Source organism: Mastigoproctus giganteus, chromosome 12, assembly GCF_048544385.1.
Source record: "Mastigoproctus giganteus isolate SK-2022 chromosome 12, ASM4854438v1, whole genome shotgun sequence".
Lineage (NCBI taxonomy): Eukaryota > Metazoa > Arthropoda > Arachnida > Uropygi > Thelyphonidae > Mastigoproctus > Mastigoproctus giganteus.
Genome location: NC_143586.1, coordinates 20,488,870 through 20,511,644, shown reverse-complemented (window position 1 = coordinate 20,511,644; position 22,775 = coordinate 20,488,870). Strand labels below are relative to the sequence as shown.

Genomic DNA, 22,775 nt, shown 5'->3' with positions numbered 1-22,775 from the left:
CAGATTAATTGACAAGGCTCTCATATACTCCCTCCTATTATGTCTTGGCAGAATTGCAGACACTTTCAAATTTAACCCTAACTCGCAATTTTTTTTCAACATTGACCTGTGCCCCCTTTGCCCCCTGTGCCCCTGCTCTGCAACATCATCAACTTTTGCCCCTGGCAGACATAATCTGGTCCTTTTCCACCTATCCTTTTTTGCACAATATATTTCCCACAATATATTTCCCATTTCACTGACAATAGTCAGTGAAATGGGAAATAGAATTTGAAGGAATAAAAATCGAAAGTAAGAACACGTTTAAAAAATTACCTCTTGACAAGTTATTAAATAAAGTGTTTTATTCTTAAAGGATAAGTTATTAATGCAACAGTGCGATTTTAAATTAAATAATGAAAATAATGATTCCATTGATGAGGAATTGAAAGAAATTTTAAACATATGCTACCCGGAATTGTGGAATATGAAAGAACTTTCGTCTCTGTGGCCAGACAGTGAAAACTGAATAAGAAATTTTTTGGTTTTCAAAGAAATTAAAGTTTTCTGATAAAATATGAAATAAAAATTAATGATTTTAGAGGTTTTGTCAAAGACAGTTTATCTCTAAAATCAAGTGAAATTCTCTTTTCAATTAGAAAGCCAGAGATATCTTTGAAACCATTGCGATTAGCAGTGCTGAAGCTGAGCGAGCTTTCAGTGTAATGAATAATATTGAGTGAATGAATGAATAATGTTGACAATTAAACACATTGCAGATTATGACATCTACATGGAAAACCATTGCTTCAGTTTGATCCGGATCGTTACGTAAAATCATCACTCAGCTATTGAGCAAAGCAGATCTACAACAAATATTAATAAAGTAAATTGTATGGCAATTTTTAGAATAAATTTTTTTTGAATATTTGTGTAATCATTTTTTTCATGTAATATATATTGTGGAATACTTTGTTATAGTTTTGTGTTATTTGTGATATGGGAAATATTTCGTGTTATTTTTTATTCGCAATATTAGAATTTTATCATGAAAAAAATATATCCATTATATTTCTGTAGTTGTTAAAAAAAAAGACAAATAAAAAAGTTGTATATGTGCCAAGCACCTGCGGTAAATGGCTTATGTGAAACAACCTCCGTGTTTCTTTTAAGTATTTTGATTTATTTATTGATTACAAAATAAAAAAGAGCTTTTGTATTGTAAATATTTTATTGAACATTCACAAATTTTCATAATTTCTGGAAGACAAGATACAATGGATTCATGACAACTAAAGTAAGAGATGTATACTTGCGAGTGCAAAGTATCTAAATATATCTGCAAAATAGCACCGATTGATGTACCGATCTTGTACGCAGCTGTTAGGGGCACCTAACAATGGAATGTAACGAAAATGAGAGACAAAAAAAATAAATTGTTGACAAATATTTGTATTGTTATAGTCATATGATAAACACTTTTATTCTCGCACTCATATGACAAATACTTGTATTGTTGTAATCATAATTACTGCAGTAGTAACTTCAGAAAGTATGATTGTGACGTCATACTATTCAAAAATTCTGAAAATAACTCCAGATTCTATCGTATCCAGGTGTCATTGTATAAGGGGAGGCATAACGACCAGACTTTTATGTTTTTTTTTTAAATAGACCTTATACACATACACATATGGTTAAAGGGGTAACAACCCCACCACCTCCCCGAATCTGCTCCTGACTCGAGATATCATCATACCGGCAGTCATGAAAAATGCCTCACGCGCACTAATCGCACTACTAGAAGTGCAAGTGTGGGAAGTGCCTCTTGTGGAAACCGCGGATGACATCACTTTCATGACCGATCAAATTACTCGGTAGAAAGTCAGAAAAACTGGGAGCCCATTGTTAAAATATTCACAGCTCACTACTGGTGGTCAGTACAATGTTGAATCATTTTGATGTGACATATGCACTTGGAAAATGAAAATGAGTGTAGAATTGTATTGTGTTATAGGCTTAATGACCAAGATGAGTATAACACACTGCTATACAGAAAAACGGACTCAACAATTAAATCAGAATGTCATATAATCCAGATGTTGACTGCAATTTGTGGGTTGGTCCCTCCATACTATAAAGATTTTGTAGATTTCTTGGATGACTGTTTTCTACAGCAGCATGTTAGAAAGGCAACAAGAGGAAGCAATACTCTTGATCTAGTTATCAGTAGTTATCTTTATGCATTAAGAATCTGCAGGTAAAAGACCACTGGGTGGTAGCAGTCACAGTGTACTAATGTGGGGTTGCTTAAGGACCTAACTACATCAAGGGTAAAAGGAAGGGCTTTTGCTGTCATAAAGTGACAGTTTTTGAATTCTATGCAGTGGGACTAACTGATGATCGTGTTACCAACAGCAAATTCTAAGTGGGAATCATTTGAGGAAATAATCATAGAAGTTACTAGACTTTTTATTCCAATTAAGAGTTGCTGTTCAAGGTTTAGACCTATATCGATATCACATTACCTGATGAGACTAGTGGCAGAAAATAAAAATGCATAGGATGCTTATAAATTATCAGGAGATATATAAACATAGAGTATATGAAAACTGGTCTGCAATTAAGTCACAAATTGGGTTAGAAAAGCTAAGTTGCATTATGAGAAATCTCTAGCAGTGAATGCAAAGAAAATAAGCAGACTTCTTTACTTATGTAAACACTGGAAGGTGAGATCTGAATCACATTGGTCCACTCTGTGTCAATGGTCTAACTGTTGATAATCCTGCTCAGATTGGCGCATTGTGACCCGCATAGTCCATGCACCACTAAACCTCAATACAAACAATACAAACCCGCTCAAATTGCTGACAAACTGAATAGGTATTTCGCATCTACATTCATGCATGAAAAATTCTTTTGGGAAGGGAATGAGAGAAGTTTATCAAACTTGAACAGGGAGCTAAATGATTTTACGATAACTGAGAGAAATTGTTGAACATAAACATAAAAGAGGTGGATGGGATATATCCATCCACCTCTTTTATATTAAGGGAGAATTAATTTAAGTTATATTAAGGGAAAAAAAGCAAAGGTGGTAAGCAATGCCTTAGCCATAATTATGAGAGCAGGTTTGAATTCTGGGCTAGTCCTTATGGACTGCAGATGTGCAAGTGTACCCCCAGTTCACAAAGGAGGGGGGATCAAAAGGTGACATGAGTAATTACAGATCTGTTAGCTTAGCATCTGTTCCAGGGAAAATAATGGAGTCACAGGTGAAAGAGGTAATGTAGTACCATCCAGTCAGGAATGCATTGCACTGCAATCACAGCATGGATTTGTTAAGGGATAATCTTCTCTAACCAATCTGATTGGATACTATGATACTGTAACAAACAAACTAGATGCAGAAACTAATTTTTATATCATATATTTGGATTTTAGGAAATGTTCTGATGCTGTTGTACATAAAAGTCTGTTATATAAATTGGAGAAGTATAGCATTAAGGGCAAGTTACTGTGTAATTAAAGAGATGGTTGAGTGGTAGAAGACAGAGAGTGGTTACCATTGGATATTACATGTCATGGACTAATCCATGACATGTAATATATAGGCTACCATGACAGCTCATGGGTTTTTATTCAATCTTCTTCTTTAATGCTGCCGAATGGCGTTTGCGACTTCGTTTTGATATTGTTCTCTGTCTAGCGCTACGTGTAGAATTTGTGCTGTTGTCATGTGAAGCCAGGTGTTGATGTTATCTAGCCATGCCATTTTCGGTCTGCCTGGGCGTTTCTTGCCTTCGATCTTTCCCTCCAGGATGAGTGGTAGTAGGTGATATTTTTGTTGGTTCCTAGCGATGTGACCTAGGTATTTGCATTTCCTGCTGATGATGGTTTTGAGCAGGTACCGTTCCGTGTGCATGTCCTGCAGGACCTGTGCGTTGGTTATCTTGGCTGTCCACGGAATTTTCAGCATTCTTCGGTAGAGCCACATTTCGAAGGCCTGGAGCTTTTTTGTAGTGGCTGATGTTAGAGTCCAGGTTTCTACACCGTAGAGCAGTATTGGCCAGATGTAGCATTTCAATGTGCGTAATTTGAGCACGATGTTCAAGCTTCTGTCGGTGAGGAGGGTTCTCCATTTGGTGAATGCCTGCCTGGCTTGTTCAATTCTGCTTTTGATTTCGGCCTCATGGTTCAGCTGGTCATCAATGAGCACTCCGAGATACTTGAAGCGGTGTATTTGCTCTAATGTTTCGTTGTTTAGTTTGATCGTGATTTTGCTTGCAGTCCTGCTGACCTTCATCACCTTTGTTTTCTTTTTGTTGATTCGTAGCCCCCATGCTTGGCTTTCTATGTCCACTTCGTTCAAGATGGTCTGTAAATCTTGTTCTGAATCCGCTATTAGTGCTGTGTCATCGGCATATCTTAAGTTATTGATGTAGTGTCCATTAACTTTTATGCCGATGTTCTTGTCAGCCAGTGTTTGGTCGAAGATCATTTCTGAATAGATGTTAAAAAGAATGGGAGATAATGGACAGCCTTGCCGGACGCCTTTTTTTATTGGAATTGGGTCTGTCAGATCGTTGTCATAGCGAAGCCGGGCTGTTTGATTCCAGTAGAGAGTTGTAATAAAGTTGATATCATTGTTTTCAAGCCCAAGTTTTCTCAGTCGGTCAATTAGGCGGTCGTGGTCTACTGAATCGAAGGCTTTCTCGTAGTCAATAAAACATATATACACGTCTTTTTGATGTTCATAGCACCTTTGTAGCAATATTTGTAAACAGAAAATTGCTTCTCTGGTGCCTAGTCCCCTGCAGAATCCGAACTGTGTGTTTCCTAGTGCACTTTCGCACTTACATCTTATCCTTTGCTGAATCACCTTGAGGAAGACTTTTAGCACCTGGCTCATTAGACTGATCAGCCTGAAGTCTTCGCATTTCCGGCTGGTAGCCTTTTTTGGTAGGGCCACAAAGATGGATTGGAGCCATTCGGATGGAATGTCGTTGTTGTTGTAGATTTGATTGAACCATTTCGTTAGTTGTTGGATGTTGCTGTAGTCTAGTTGTTTCAGCAGTTCCACATGAATCTGATCAGGTCCACAGGCCTTGCCTGGCTTTGTTATTCGGATGGCATGTTCCACTTCAGATGTAAATATGTGGAGATTGTCTTCCTGTGTTTGTTGTTGCGTTTCTGCCGGTTTTCTGTTGGTGCCGAACAGATTGTATATATAGCTCTTCCAGGTGTCGAGTTTGGCTTGTTTGCTTAGTATAGGTTGATTGTTGTCCGTATATAAACTTGGGATAGGAGCCGGTTTGTAGATGTTTCCAGCTTCTTTAAGCTTCTTGTGCAGGTTATAGTTGTCATTTTTCTTGATTAGGTCTTCGATTTCTGCACACTGATCTTCCATCCATTTTTCCTTCGCCTTCCGGATTTCCTGTTTGATCTTTTGTTGTATTTCTTTGTATTTTTCCCGGTTGTTGTTGTTTTTGAATATTCTCCGTTCATCCATTAGGTCTAGTATGTGCTGGGTCATCCACCGTTGTTTCTTTTTCGACGCCTGATGTCCTAGCAGGGTTTCTGCTGTTTCATTGATGCACTGTTTGAGTGAATGCCCGAATGCTTGCACGTCTGTTGTTACTGCTTCGATCGATCGGATTGTAGTGTTGAGATGAAGCTGTACTTGTCGTCTGTTGGCGGTGTTCTTCAGTTTCTCCAGGTCGATTCTTTTTGTTGTGCTTGTGCGTTTGACTGCTCGTAATTTGAGACGTAGTGTTGCTGTTACTGGGTTATGGTCTGATGATATGTCAGCTCCGGGGTAAGTTTTTGCATTGAGGACACTTGACTTATATCTGATGTTGATTAAGATGTAGTCAATTTGATTCCTGACGATATTGTTGTCAGAGTCTTGTGGTGAGGTCCAGGTGTATAGTCGTCGAGGTGGTAGTTTGAACCAAGTGTTGGCAATGCTAAATTTTTCTTCTTGGCAGAACTGGACGAGTCTGTCGCCTCGTTCATTCCGTGTCCCCAAGCCATGTTCTCCGACTATGTTTTGTAGCTTTCCTTGACCGATTTTGGCATTAAAGTCACCGAGGATGACCGTCATGTCGTGCTTCTTCAGCGACTTTAAAGTGTTGCTTAGCTTGTCGTAGAACAATTCAATTTCTTGATCGTCTTTGTCCGCTGTTGGTGCGTAGACCTGGAGCACATTCAGGTTGATCTTGTTGCCTGCTAGCTGTAGTAGTGCGATTCGTTCCGATATTGGGGTGAAACTGGTGACTTTGTTGGCCAGTTGTTTGTGGACAATGAAAGCGACGCCGTACGTCTGCTTGGTGTTCTCTTCTCCTCCGGAACAGAAGACGTGGTGGTCGTTTGATATAAACTTCTTTGTTCCAGGCCATTTGGTTTCACTTAACCCAAGTATGTTGATGTTAATGCGTTCCATTTCTTTTAAAGCATTGGCTAGTTTTCCTGGTTGTAGTAGGCTTCTAACGTTCCATGTAGCTAGTTTCAGAAAATTCTTCGACGCAAGCTCGGAGATTCTTAGCACCCCTGCCCCATTCAAGGGACGCCGAGACTCGGGGCCGTGGTTTATTTTGCTTGCTATCATTGAAGTTTTATTCAATGATATACCATAACTTTACTATCAGGGATATGGAGGTAATTATTCCATTGTACAAGGCAATGGTTAGACCTCATCTTGAGTACAGCATACAAGTTTGGAGGCCTCATTTTAGGAAGGATGTAGATCTGCTGGAATGAGTGCAGAAAATGGTACTGAGATTGGTGAAGGGAATGAAAGAATGGGCTTACCAAGAAAGGCTTCAATTTTGCAATTTGCATCATGTGGAGACTAGGCACCTACAAGGTAATCTGATTGAGGTGTTTAAGGCTTTGAGCAGATTGAGCAAGCTCAGTGCTAATAGCATTTTTCCTCTTGTTCAGACTATACACGTGAGGGTAGGCATAAATTCAAATTGCGGAAGGATAGTTGCAGGGTAGATATGCAGAGGTTTGCCTTCAGTCAGCGAGTGGTTGATTGTTGGAACAAACTTCCATCTGTTGTTGTGGAAATGGGTAGCTTGAATAAATTCAAGGAAGAACTAGACAAATTATTGGAAGGGTTTTATACTGATGTGGGTGACATCATTTGCCCAAGAAGTTGTTGCCAAGTTAAACACTATATATAATCATCACATTAATGGAATTTACATTACATTTACACCTTATTCATATTAATAAATAATATGTAAATAAATTTCTTTTTTACTTGGTAGAGTTTGGCCATTAGCCAATAAATATTTTAATATTTGTATTTTTATTTAAATATTTTAAATATTGGCCAGAAAAGATAGAAGATTAATACCAAATGTGCTTAATAAAGTGAGGAAGCTTGTAGGCGAATAATATTTTGTCATGAAAATATTTATTATAATTAACATATTTGTATCATTATAGAGAAGATTTCTAACCGAAATTGTGACTTTTTTCCTTTTAGTTACATTCTATTTCATACTAAAATAAATAAATAAAAAAATTCCTTTAACTCTTTAGCCAGTATTCCTGGTGGAGAAGCAATGTACTCGCACAACCACAACTAGGTGGCCTTTTTGGAGGTGGGTAAATTACTGCCATCGTACCTGGTCTTGGACATGGAATGCAATGTTTCTTTTTGGGGTAAGCATATTCCTTTGATTTTAGCAGTCAGTAACACAGATTAAATCCAGTGTTCGTAGGTGATTTGAAGTGTGATTATAATCTGTTACAACTGTGTCTATGTAACACCTGATTATAATCGGGTGTTATTCATCTGATTATGAAACCAATTAAAATTTTGTTGTAATAGTATCTTAAAATGGTTTGTTGCAGTTATCAAAACAACTCAATAAGTTTTTTTCTCATGTTTTTTTGATCCCAGTAAAAATTGTGACAGTGCAGCATTAAAATGGTAACAATGCAGGAGGAAGCAATGTATGTATTGCCCCAAATCTGCAGTGACTGTAAAGTGATGTTTTCAACTGGAATTCCAGAAATATCTAAGACAACAATCTTAAAGTTGCACTTACAGTTGACAGTTTCAAGAAACTGGCAGTGTGCTGCACCAGAAAGGAACAAGTTGGCCTAGTGTATCTGCAGATAAAGTTTTGGAAATTCAGAAAGTGTGTACCTAAAGTCCTACAAAATCAGTCTGCCAGGCCAACCAGCAGCTGCAAATACTGCAAGCAACATTGCACAGGATGGTTCGCAAGAGATTGAAATTTGATGCTTACAAGGTACAAATTGTCCAGGATAAACTCCACAATATAACACAATGAGAGGAATTTGCTGTTCACATTCTCAACCATATAGAGGAACATGAGCACTTTCTGGAAAATGTTGTTTTCGGTGGAAAGCGATGTTCTGCCTTTCTGGTGAAATTCGAATGAGCAGCAGCCTGGTAAGCAAGGCACTGGAAATCATCATGGAACAAGTAAATAAATTGGCTGTTTTAGAATAACTAAGAGTAAGAACAGGTCACGTATTCTTGCCTGTGCACCAGTAAATTTGATGAATTTTTGTGTAAATTTGATGGATTTGAAATACTGGTCAAGACATCAAAAGCAGATATTGTTGGGATATCAGAGACATGATGTCACACAGATATAAGGAATGCAGAATTGGAATTTGGGGAGGGCAATGTGCACAGAAAGGATAGACAGGACAGGAAGAGAGTAGTGGTTATACTGTTAGTTAAGAAACACACAAAATCTAAGGCACTGCATCCAGATGACATGGGAGGACAGTGCAATATTAAGTCAGTTTGGTGTGACATAAGCACTAGGAAAGCAAAAATGAGAGTAGGAATGTGTTATAGGCCTAATGACTCTGAGGAGAACAACAAACAACTGTACAGAGAAATAGACCGGGGAAGTAAATCAGAATGTCTTATAATGATGGAATTTAACTTCCCAGATATTGACTGAAACTTGTGGTTTGGTCATTCACACACTAGAAAGATTTTTGTGGATTTATTGGATCACTGTTTTCTACAGCTGCATGATTGAGAGGAAACCAGAATGAGTAATACTCTGGATCTGATTATCAGCAGTGATTATTCATGTATTAAGAATTTGCAGATAAAGAAACCAATAGGTGGCAGTGATCACAGTGTACTGATCTGGGATATACTTAAGATGTAACTACCATCAGGGGTAATGGGGGGGATTTTTGCTTTCGTAAAGGTGACTACAGCATACAGCGGTCTCAGGCAGTTTTTAAATTTTATACAGCGCGATCAACTGATGATGTTACCAACAACTGCTAATTCTAAATGAGAACCTACTAGGGTTTTCATGCCAACTAACAAATACTGTTCAAGGTTTAGGCTTAAATGGATGTCAAATGATTTAATGACCTGTGGCAGAGAAGAAAAATGCATGGCACACATATAATTTATCAGGAGACAGATGCCTATAGTAGATATAAGATTGTCTGTAATACACTCACAAAGAACATTAGGTGAGCAAAGGCAGATTATGAGAAATCCTCGGCAAACAATGCAAAGAAAAACAGTAAAGGCTTATTTACTTATGTAACCTCTAGAAGGAAGGGGATGAATCAGATGGTTTGACTGTTGATGATCCTGATCAGATAGCTCACAAACTGAATGAGTATTTTGCATCTATGTTCATACATGAAGAGGTCTGTAGAGAATTGGAGGCCAGAAGCTTATCAAACTCTGGCAGGGAGCTAAATGATTTTGTAATAACTGAGAGCAAAATGGAGGAAAATTTTATACAGTGGGACCAACTAGCCTAATCGATCAATTCAGCCCTGGAGAGATTGTGCAAAGCTCAATGAGTAGAATTTTTCTCAGCATGGTCTGTGCTTGTTAACAGGAGAGACTGTGTCTACAGGGATGGGATACACTTAAATATAAAGGGTGCAAAAATATTTGCTGATGCTATCGAGGCAGTGTTAGGTGGGATGGAAAACTGCTAGCTTGGGGAGATACATGGACTTAATAGATTAACAGTAGCCGCTGGCAGAGGTGAAAGTAATTCTTGCACTGCTTCTATCAGAATGAGCAGCAGCCTAGAAAACAAGGTGCACAGGATTTCAGAGACTGCTGGGAGTCATTGCAGTACAATTAAACACATGGGCTGTGTTAGGGTAGCTAGGAACAGGTGCATGTATACTTGCATGTACATCAAAGGCAGATATTGTTGGGAAATCAGAGACGTAGTGTCACACAGATATAAGGAATGCAGAAATGGAATTTGGGAAGGATAGACAGGATAGGAAGGGAGGGATTATGCTATTAGTTAAAAAATGCAAACAAGCCAAGGAAGTACAGCCAGTCGACAAGGCTGCATAATGCAGTATCAAGTCAGTTAGGTGTGACGTAAGCACTCTTGAGTGCTTACGTCACACCAAAGTTGTCAAAGAAATCAAAATTGAGAGTAGGAGTGTGTTATAGGTCTGATGACTCTGATAAGTATAATAAACAGCTGTACAGAGAAATAGAGTGGGAAAGTAAATCAGAGAGTCTTATAATGGGGGATTTTAATTTCCCACATATTGACTGGAATTTGTAGGTTGGTTACTCACACACTAGCAAGGCTTTTGTGGATTTATTGGATGATTGTTTTACTCTTCATGCATTAAGAATCTGCAGATATAGGAACCATTAGTTGGCAGCGATCACAGTTTGCTGAAGTGGGATTTACTCAAAGAGGTAACTACCATCAGGGGTAAAGAGAAGGGTTTTTGCTTTCATAAAGGTGACTATGGTGGTTTGATACAGTATTTAAATTCTATATGATGGGACCAACTGATGATGTTACCAACAGCAAATTCAAAATGGGAAGCATTCAAGAAGGAATTAATCTTGGAAGCTATTAGGCTTTTCATACCAACTAAGAAATATTGTTCAAGGTATAGGCCTAAATGGATGTCAGATGAACAAATGAGACATATGGCAGAGAAGAAAAATGCGTGCGATACATATAAATTAATTATTGACATGGAAGCCTATGATAGATATAAGTTGGTCTGTAACAAGTCACAAAAGAAGTTAGGCAACAAAGGCAGATTACGAATAATCTTTGGCAAAGGATGCAAAGAAAAACAGTAAAGAGTTCTTTACTTATGTTAATTCTAGAAGGAAGGGGATGAATTAGATTGGTCCACTGGATATCGAAGGTTCAACTGTTGATGATCCTGCTCAGGTAGCTATCAAACTAAATGAGTATATTGCATCTACATTCACACATGAGGAGATAATTTTGTAATAACTGAGAGCAAAGTGGAGGAGAAATTGTTGAAGATAAACATAAGAAAGGCACAAGGGGTGGATGGGATCTATCCAGTTATATTAAAGAGGAAGCAAAGAAAGTAAGCAAACCCTTAGCCATAATTATGAAAGCTTCCTTGGACTCAGGGGAGGTACCCATGGACTGGAGATGTGCAAATGTGACCCCAATTCACAAAGGAGGATCAAAAGGTGACACAAGTAATTATAGACCTGTTTTCTTATCTTCTGTTCCAGGAAAATTAATGGAGGAACTGGTTAAAGAAGCACTGCAGGATCATTTAGACAAAATTTCACTTATAGCTCGGACACAGCATGGTTTTGTTAAGGGGAAGTCTTGTCTGGATGCAGGGACTCATTTTCATATCATATATTTGGATGTTATGAAGATTTTTATACTGTTGCACATGGAAAACTGCTGCACAAATTGGAGCAGTGTGGCATTGGAGGTAAATTGCTGCTATGGATAAAGAGATGGCTGAGTGGGAGAAGACAGAGAGTGGTAATCAATGGACACTGATCTTCGTGGACTAATGTTATTAGTGGAGTCCTCCAGGATTCAGTGTTGGGTCCATTGTTGTTTTTTGTATTCATTAATGATGGTATATATCAGGCTTAATGTCCAAGTTTGCAGATGATACAAAGGTTGGCAGGGTTGTTAATGACACTAATGATAGTACACTGCTGCAACAGAGTCTAGAAAAGTTGAGCAGATGGGCTGAGAGGTGGCAACCGAAGTTTAACATTAACAAATGTAAAGTACTGCATATGGGAAGCAGTAACCCCAGAGTAATATATCAATTGTGTGGTACTACACTGACAGTAGTAGAGAATGAAAAGGACCTGGGTTTAATTGTGCAGGCAGATATGAAGTTTTCTGAGCAGTGCAGACAGTCTGCAAGAGTAGCTCATGGTGTCTTGTCAGTTATATACAGGAATTTTTCTAGCAGGGATAAGTGATTATCCTCTCGTATAAGGCAATGGTCAGGCAACACCTTGAGTACTGTATATAGGTCTGGGGGCCTCATTTTAGGAAGGATGTAGAGCTGCTGGAGCGAGTGCAGAAAAGGGCAACAAGATTAGTGAATGGAACAAAGGATCGCTCTTATAAAGAAAGGGGTAAATTTTGCAAATTACAGTGTCTGAAGACTAAGCACCTGCGAGGTGATCTGATTGAGGTATATAAAGCCTTGAATGTTTGAGCATGCTCAATGCTGATAGGATTCTTCCTCTTTCTCAGAATGATCATGTGAGATGGCATAACTTAAATCCCCCCTTATAAGACACTCTGATTTCCTAGCCCGCTTTATTTCTCTGTACAGTTTATCATCATACTCAGAGTCATTCGGCCTATAACACTCTCCTACTCTCAATTTTGCTTTCCCAGTGCCTTATGTCCCACAAAACTGATTCAACACTGCACTGTCCAATCATGTCAACTGGCTGCACTTCCTTATATTTTGTGTTTATTCCTCTCCTGTCTATAATTTCTGTACACATTGTACTCCCCAAATTCCAATTCTGCATTATTTATATCTGTGTGACACCACATCTTTGATATCTCAACAATATCTGCCTTTGTTGTTTTGACCAACACCTCAAATTCATCAATTTTTTTTACTAAACTCCTAGCATTGCTGTATACACAAGTGTACATACAGCTTAGCTACTCTAACGCAGCCCATATATTTACTTGTTTTGCAATGAGTTTCCAGCAGTCTCTGAAATCTCCCGCACCTTGTTTCTTATTCCAATAGAAGCAGTGCAAGATTTACTTTCATCTCTGCCAGTGGCTACTGCTAATCTATTATTCTGTGTATCTCTGCCAGCTAGCAGTTTTACGACCCACCTAACACTGCCTCGGTAGCATCAGCAAATATTCTTGCATCCTTTCTATTTTAGTGTATTCCATCTCTGTAGGAGCAATCTCTTCTGTTAACAAGTGTAAACCAAACTGAGAAAAATTCTACCCCTTGAGCCTTGCACAATTTCTCCAGCACTGAATTGAGTGACAAGGCTCTCACCATATACTCCCTCCTATTGTGTCTGGGCAGAATTGCAGACACTTTCAAATTCAACCCTAACTTGTGACTTTTTTTCAACATTGACTGTACTTTCAAGTAATTCCACTGTTCTTCTACTCTTATTATCATTGGTGCCAACATCTACAACAATATCACCCTTTGTGCCCTTAAAAGATGATATCTGTTCTATGTGATTATCTGCCCTTTGCTTTGTGCAGACATACCCTGGTTCTGTTCCACTTATCCTTTTTGCACAATATGTTTCCTGTTTCCCTGACAATAGAGTCACTGACAACAATGATTATGAGATACATTAGCACATCTCCAGTCTGTAGGAACTTCCCTTGAATCTAAGAATGCCCTCTGCTTATGTCCAAGTTTGCTTACCACTTTTACTGCTTTTTTTAATATTACTGGATAGGTCCTGTCTGCTTGCATTCCTTATTTACTGTTAGTTTCATTAGTTTTTCTTCCACTTTCTTCTAGGTTATAGCAAAATCATTTAGCTCCCAGTTATAATGTGGTGTACTTCTGGTGTTCCCATTCCTATAAACTTCTTCACTCATGAATATGGAAGCAAAATTTTTATTTAATTTGTTAGCAACCTCTGCAGGACCATCAATAGTTATGCCATTGATATCTAGCAGGCCATTGTTGCCCTTCCCTTTCCTTCTGATTTTAACATAAGCAAAGAATTGAATTATTTGCTACTTTTCTTTGCATTCTTAGTCAAGGACTTCTTATAATCTGCCTTAACTCGCCTAACCCATTTGTGACCTGATTGCAGACTAGTTTGTATTTGATACAGGGTTTCATGTCCCTTGCTAATTTGTAATCATCCCATGCATTTTTCTTCTCTGCTATGTGCCTCAATAGTTCATCTGACATCCATTTAGGTCTAAGCCTAGTAGCTTCTATGATTATTTCTGTGAATGCTTCTCATTTAGAATTTGCAGTTGGTAACATCATCAGATGGTCCTACTGAAAGGAATTGTAAAAACTAAGACCACTGTAGTTATCTTTACCAAAGCAAAATTCCTTCCCCTTCTCTTGAGAGTAATTATACCTTTAAGATAATATAATGTACTGATACATCCTGCATCAGTATATTATGATAACTGCCACTTAGTGGTTCTTTTATCTGGATATTCTTAATGCATATTCTTAATGGGTCACTGCTTATAACCAGATCAAAAGTATTTCCTTTATCTTGTTGCCTCTCTAAAATGCTGTTATAGAAAACAGCCCATCCAATGAATATACAATTTTATTATTTTAGTAATTTTATTATTTTATTAGTTTTATTACAAGTATTAATTTTACTGCAAGAAGTAGATATTTAGTACACATTGAAGTGGAGAACTCTGAATAGTTGTGGACATGTGATAGGTTTATTGTAACTGTGCATTACTAGATCTGGCTGATAAGTGACATTATTGGATAAATACTGTATTCACAAAAATTAATTGAATTGATTTTAAGAGAGAAAACTTGTTTTTGTTAAAATTAATTATATTTGTTGTAAAATAAAGTTTGGATTTATGTTAATTCCGAAATTATAAAATCTCCAAAATATCAAATAATATTTTAATAAAATCATTATTCATTCTCTTTCCTAATATTTTAACATTGAGATGGATCTGTAAGTGTTTAGTTCTTCAGAATTTATTTCTCATTCCCAGTTATCTGTGGTGAGATAAGCTGTTTCTGACAATACATTTCTCTTATTTTCAGGTAGTTATTCCTTGGTGTAGTCCTGTTAGTTTACGAGCCCTGTTTTCTATCCAGCCTTTCATGCCTGATCTTGAACTTAATCAGATTGATGTAAGTATTACTTTTTATGAATTTGTTTTAGTGTTAGTATTAAAATGGAAAAATTATAAAAGCAAGATAAGTTTATGCAGCAGCTGTCAACAAGAAAGAAATAAAAAATGAAAAATAATGAAATGATTCCTGCCTAAAAAAAAAAAATATATATATATATATATATATATATATCTGATAATTAAAATAAATATGCTATTTAAATAAAATCATCAGCCAGTGGAGGATGTGCATTTGCTGCCTCTAATGATAGCTACATAGCCATATTTATTTATTTTTATTACTCTTACCTAACTTTTACCTCACATAATATAAATTAGTGGTAGTAGTGGGTTGTTATGCTAAATAAGCAGCACCTGTGCCACCATCTATTCTTTTCCTTTCTATTATATAAGCTGGTTAAGCTTGCATTATGTCAGTGGTGTGGCTCTGATCAAGAGTGCTCTCTGTTCTATAGATTATTTTTCGCTGCATAAGGACCACCGCCATGCAAATCCTCTGCATTGGTTGATCTATCGGAGAATGGAGGGGTGGTTTGGTTCTTCGATATTTCTGCCTTTGCGATGATTTGTATGACGATTGAAATGCAGCGATTCCATGACCATTATTGGCCTCGTGGTCCTCTGTCGATATGGGGCATGATGGTCAGTCTATTATTTTGATATTTTAGTTTTTTGGTAGTTTCTTTAACCCTTTTTTGGTGATATTTCACGTCTTTTGGAACTGGTACCTTCAAGGGCGGTACCGCTAAATTATTTACAATTGGCATTATTTAAATTTATATCGTTTTTTATTAATTGGGTTTAATGACTTAATTGACTAAATTATACAGGGGATTATCGACTACCTTTTTGTCTTATTATCTCTACTTTCCCTTCCCTGTTTGTTTATTTTATATTATTTTGCGTTTCATTTCGCTCTGCATTATTGCCGTACTACTGGCTGATGATTTTATTTAAATATCATATTTATTTTAATTATCAGATATAATTAGGCATCATGTGGAGGATGTGCATTTGCTGCCTCTAATGATAGCTACATAGCCATATTTATTTATTTTTATTACTCTTACCTAACTTTTACCTCACATAATATATATATATATATATTTATTTATTTATATATATATATATGTGTGTGTGTGTGTGTGTGTGTGTGTGTGTGTGTGTGTGTGTGTGTGTGTGTGTGTGTGTGTGTAATAAACTAAATAAAAAAAAACAACAAGATAAAATGTCTTCATAGTTTGTTTTTTTATACTTTTTTCCCCCAAATATTTATCTCATCTCTCTTTCTCTTTCTCTCTCTCTCTCTAAACACACAAAATATCGGTCTGTTGTTGTTGTTGTTTTGGTTTTTAGGAGCATTAGCAACTAAGGCCATATTACTCAGAGGATATGCAGTGGTCATTCCCTGACCTTTCCGCATCCTTCGTATTTGGTGGTCACGGGCTCGAACCCCGGTCTAATCAAGAAGCATGTGCTACGCACTGCTACTCCTGCCCACCTGGCTAAGGAGGCACCACTATTGGTCTGTAACCAAGTCACAAAGGAGATTAGGCAGGGAAAGGCACATTATGAGAAATCTGGCAAAGGATGTAAAGAAAAACAACAAAGAGTTCTTTACCTATGTAAACACTAGAAGGAAAGGGATGAATCAGATTGGTCCACTGGACATTGATGGTTAAACTGGTGATGATCCTGCTCAGGTAGCTAACAAACTAAATGTATATTTTGCACCTACATTCACACCTGAGGAGTTATTCAATGAGGGGAATGCCAGAGGTGAGTTAAACTCTGGCAGTGAGCTAGAAGATTTTGTAATAACTGAAAGAAAAGTTGAGGAGAAATTGTTGAAAATAAACATAAAAAAGGCACCCAGGGTGGAAGGGATCTATCCAGTTATATTAAAGGAGGCAGCAAAGGAAGTAAGCAAGCCCTTAGCTATAATTATGAGAGCTTCTGTGAACTCAGGGGAGGTACTCATGGACTGGAGATGTGCAAATGTGACCCCAATTCACAAAGGAGGATCAAAGGGCGACACAAGTAATTATAGACCTGTTAGTTTAACTTCTGTTCCAGGAAAATTAATGGAGGCACTGGTTAAAGAAGCACTGCAGGATCAATTACACAAGTCTTCAGTTATAGCTCGGACAGAGCATGGTTTTATTAAGGGAAAGTCTTGCCTAAACAATTTGATTGGATACTATGACGTGGTCACAAAGGAACTGAATGCAGGGAATAACTTTGATATCATATATTTGGATCTTAGAAAGGCTTTTGATACTGTTTCACATTGCAAGAATATTTGCTGATGCTATCGAGGCAATCTTAGGTGGGTCGGAAAACTGCTAGCTTGGGGGGATACAAAGACGAATAGATTAACAGTAGCCACTGACAGAGGTCAAAGAGATTCTTGCACTGCTTCTATTGGAATGAGCAGAAGCCTGAAAAACAAGATTCAGGATATTTCAGAGACTGCTGGGAGTCATTGCGGTACAAGTAAACACATGGGTTGTGTTAGGGTAGCTAAGAATAGAAACAGGTGCAGGTATACTTGCGTGTACACCAATGCTAGGAGGTTAGTAAATAAATTTGATGAATTTGAGGTATTGCTCAAAACATCAAAGGCAGATATTGTTGGGATATCAGAGACTTGGTGTCACACAGATATAAGGAATGCAGAACCAGGAATTTGGGGAGTACAACGTCTACAGAAAGGATAGACTGGATAGGAAGGGAGGAGGGGTTATGCTAATAGTTAAGAAATACATAAAATCCAAGGAAGTGAAGCCAGTGGACATCGCTGGACAGTGCAGTGTCGAGTCAGTTTGGTGTGACATAAGCATTGGGAGATCAAAATTGAGAGTAGGAGTGTGCTATAGGCCTAATGACTCTGATGAGTATAATAAGAAACTGTACAGGGAAATAGAGTGGGCCAGTAAATCAGAGAGTCTTATAATGGGAGATTTTAATTTCCCAGATATTGACTGGAGTTTGGGGGCTGGACACTCACACACTAGCAAGGCTTTTGTGGATTTATTGGATGATTGTTTTCTACATCAGCATGTTCGGGAGGCAACTAGAGGGAGGAATACTCTTGATTTGATTATCAGCAGTGATTCTTCATGCATTAAGAATCTGCAGATAAATGAACCACTAGGTGGCAGTGATCACAGTGTGCTGAAGTGGGATTTACTCAAAGAGGTAACTACCATTAGAGGTAAAGGGAAGGGTTATTGCTTTCGTAAAGGCGACTACGATGGACTGAGACAGTATTTAAATTCTATACAGTGGGACCAACTGATGATGTTACTGACAGCAAATGCAAAATGGGAAGCATTCAAAGAACTTATCTTGGAAGCTACTAGGCTTTACATACCAACTAAGAAATATTGTTCAAGGTTTAGGCCTAAATGGATGTCAGATGAACTGATGAGGCATATGGCAGAGAAGAAACATGCATGGGATACATACAAATTAACACATGACACAAAAGGCTATGATAGATACAAGTTAATCTGTAACCAAGTTACAAAGGAGGTTAGGCAGGCGAAGGCAGAGTACGAGACATCTTTGGCAAGGGATGCAAAGAAAAACAGCAAAGAGTTCTTTACTTATGTAAACTCTAGAAGGAAGGGGATGAATCAGGTTGGTCCACTTGATATCGATGGGTCAACTGTTGATGATCCTGCTCAGTTAGCTAACAAACTAAATGAATATTTTGCATCGACATTCACACATGAGAAGTTATTTAGCGAGGGGAAAGCCAGAGGTGTATTCAACTCTAGCAGTAATCTAGAGAATCTTGTAATAACTGAGAGTAAAGTGGAGGAGAAACTGTTGAAGATAAACACAAGAAAGGCACCCGGGGTGGATGGGATCTATCCAGTTATATTAAAGGAGGCAGCAGAGGAAGTAAGCAAACCCTTAGCCATAATTATGAGAGCTTCCTTGGACTCAGGGGAGGTACCCGCAGACTGGAGATGTGAAAATGTGACCCCAATTCATAAAGGAGGATCAAAGGCTGACACAAGCAATTATAGACCTGAGTTTAACTTCTGTTCCAGGAAAATTAAGGGAGGCACTAGTTAAAGAAGCACTGCAGGATCTGGCGCCTCCGTAGCCAGGTGGGAAGGAGCAGCAGTGCGTAGCACACGCTTCTTGATTAAACCGGGGTTCGAGCCCGTCACCACCAAATACGGAGGATGCGGAAAGGTCAGGGAATGACCACCGCATATCCCGGAGCAATATGGCCTTAGTTGCTAATGCTCCTTAAAAAAAAAAAAAAAAAAAAAAAAAAACTGCAGGATCATTTAGACAAGACTTCAGTTATAGCTCGGACACAGCATGGTTTTGTTAAGGGGAAGTCTTGCCTGACCAATTTGATTGGATACTATGATGCAGTCACAAAGGAACTGGATGCAGGGAATAACTTTGATATTATATACTTGGATCTTAGAAAGGCTTTTGATACTGTTGCACATGGAAGACTGCTGCACAAATTGGAACAGTGTGGCATTGGAGGCAAACTGCTGCTATGGATAAAGGGATGATTGAGTGGGAGAAAACAGAGAGTGGTAATCAATGGACACTGCTCATTGTGGACTAATGTTATTAGCGGAGTCCCTCAGGGTTCAGTGTTGTGTCCATTGTTGTTTCTGTATTTATAAATGATATTGATGATGGTATATCAAGCTTAATGTCCAAGTTTTCAGACAATACGAAGGTTGGCAGGGTTGTTAAGGACACTAATGAGAGTACACTGCTGCAACAGGATCTAGAAAAGTTGAGCAGGTGGGCTGAGTGGTGGCAAATGAAATTTAACATTGACAAATGTAAAGTACTACATATGGGAAGCAGTAACCCCAGAATAACTTATCAACTGTGTGGTACTACACTGACAGTGGTAGAGAACGAAAAGGACCTGGGGTAATTGTGCAGGCAGATATGAAGTTTTCTGAGCAGTGCAGACGGTCTGCAAGAGTAGCTCATGGTGTCTTGTCAATGATATACAGGAATTTTTCTAGCGTGGATAAGGAGGTGATTATCCCCTTGTATAAGGCTATGGTCAGGCCACACCTTGAGTGCTGTATACAGGTCTGGAGGCCCTATTTTGAGAAGAATGTAGAGCTGTTGGAAGTTGTACAGAGAAGAGCAACAAGATTAGTGAATGGAATAAAGGGTTGCTCTTACGAAGAAAGGCTTAAATTTTGAAAATTACAGTGTCTGGAGACTAGGCACCTGGGAGCTAATCTGATTGAGGTGTATAAAGCCTTGAATGGTTTGAGCATGCTCAATGCTGATGGGATTCTTCCTCTTGCTCAGAATAATCACCTGACAGGGCATAAATTCAAATTGAGGAAAGACAGATGTAGGATAGATGTGTGGAAGTTTGCCTTTAGCCAGCGGGTAGTTGGTTGGTGGAACAGACTTCCATCCTTTGTTGTGGAAGTTGATAGCCTAAATAAATTGAAGGCTGAGCTAGACAGGTATTTGGAACGAACAGAGGGGTGCAATGGGAGCGGTTTTTTTTTTTTTTTTTTTTTTTTGGCTGATGCTGCATAAGCTTGCTTTCTTGCATCATGTGCCTCTACTAATGCTAATATCTCTGAATCAACAAATTTTGATAGTAACTTGCCAGTATTTGCTTAATCTTTGACTAAAGATAAATTTCTTAATCCATTTATGGTTGCCTTTCCTTAATTGGAATCTTTCATTTGCATCATCCAAGAAGGAAGAAATATGACTCCATTTTAACATATTCACTAGTCAACATGCATAAGTGCTCAACAGTTAATATTAGTGCTGTGCCATAAGCAGGCACTCTTAAGCAGTCAATATACAAGTGGAATAAAAGTAATGGCACTCATGAAATGAACTGCTCAATTCTGTTGGTACACTGATTGAACTCTGGGCTATTAGCATTGATGATTCATATTTCTTTATAGCTTGGTACACACTTTTTTTTTTCTTGAGGTCAGTTTATGTAGTAGTAGTGGCATGTGATGCAAGAAAGCAAGTGTATGAGCTTATGCAGCATCAGCCAAAAAAAAAAAAAAAAAAAAAAATCACACCATTCCCTCCAAATGCCTGTCCAGTATCTCCTTAAATTTATTCAACCTATCAACTTCCACAACGACAAATGGAAGTTTGTTCCAGCAATTAACCACCCGCTGGCTAAAGGCAAATTTCCGCACATCTATTCTACATCTGTCTTTTCTTAATTTGAATTTATGCCCCCTTAGGTTTGTAATCTGAACAAGTGGAAGGATCCCATCAGAATTCAGCGTGCTCAACCCATTCAAGGCCTTATACACCTCAATCAGATCACTGCGCAGGTGCCTAGTCTCCAGCCACTGCAGTTTGCAGAACTTAAGCCTCTCTTGGTAAGAGGATCCCTTCATTCCCCTCACCAATCTTGTTGCCCTTCTCTGTACATGCTCAAGTAAATCTACATCCTTCCTAAAATGAGGCCTCCAGACCTGCACGCCATACTCAAGGCATGGCCTGACTATTGCCTTATGCAGAGGGACAATCACCTCCTCTCCCTGCTAGCAAAATTCCTATATATCATTGACAAAACCCCATGACCTGCCCTGGCAGCGTGTCTGCATTGCTCAGAAAACTTCATATCTGACTGCACAATTACTCGCAGGTCTTTTTCATTTTGTACCACCTTAAGTGTAGTACCATACAGTTGGTACGTTTCTCTGGGGGTTACTTCTACCCATATGCAGTACTTTGCATTTGTCAAAAATAAACTTCAGTTGCCACTTCTTAGCCCATCTGCCCAAATTTTCTAGATCCTATTGCAGTTACACACTGCCATTACTGTCATTAACAACCCTGCCAACTTTGCATCATCTGCAAACTTCGACACTAAGCCTGATATACCTTCATCAATATCATTGATAATATACAAAACAACAGTGGACCTAACATCGAACCCTGTGGGACTCCACTAATAACATTAGTCCACGAAGAGCAGCACCCATTGATTACCACCCTCTGTCTTTTCCCACTTAACCATCCTTTTATCCATTGTAGCAACTTACCCTTAATACCATTCCGCTCCAATTTGTTCAATAGTCTTCCATACGCAACAGTGTCAAAAGCTTTCCTGAAATCCAGATATATGATATCAAAATTACTTTTTGCATCCAGTTCCTTTGTAACCACATCATAATATCCTATCAAATTTGTCAGACAAGACTTTCCCTTAACAAACCCATGCTGTGTCTGAATTATTGCTGAAGTCTTGTCTAGATGATCCTGCAATGCATCTTTAACCAGTGACTCCATTATTTTACCCGGAACAGAAGTTAAACTAACTGGTCTGTAATTACTTGTGTCACCCTTCGATCCCCCTTTGTGAATTGGGGATACATTTGCACATCTCTAGTCCGTGGGAACCTCCCCTGAGTCCAAGGATGCTCTCATAATTATGGCTAAGGGTTTGCTTAGTTGCTTTGCTGCTTCCTTTAATATAACTGGATAGATGCCATCCACCCCAGGTGCTTTTCTTATGTTTAACTTCAACAATTTCTCTTCCACTTTGCTTTCAGTTATTACAAAATCATTAAGTATCCTGCTACAATTTGATAACATTCTGCCATTTTCAAACCTTAATAATTCCTCACGTGTGAATATAGATGC

At 38.3% G+C, this 22,775-nt stretch overlaps 1 protein-coding gene across 1 annotated transcript in view; it reads left to right on the top strand.

Annotated features, from left to right (window-relative positions):
• LOC150076763 (uncharacterized) overlaps positions 1-22,775 on the top strand; it is a 408,267-nt gene that overhangs the window by 229,942 nt on the left and 155,550 nt on the right. Inside the window, exons 18-19 of the mRNA XM_090386915.1 lie at positions 7,534-7,656; positions 15,031-15,120. Coding sequence (XP_090243041.1) covers positions 7,534-7,656; positions 15,031-15,120 — 213 coding nt within the window. The remainder of the gene's footprint in view (positions 1-7,533; positions 7,657-15,030; positions 15,121-22,775) is intronic.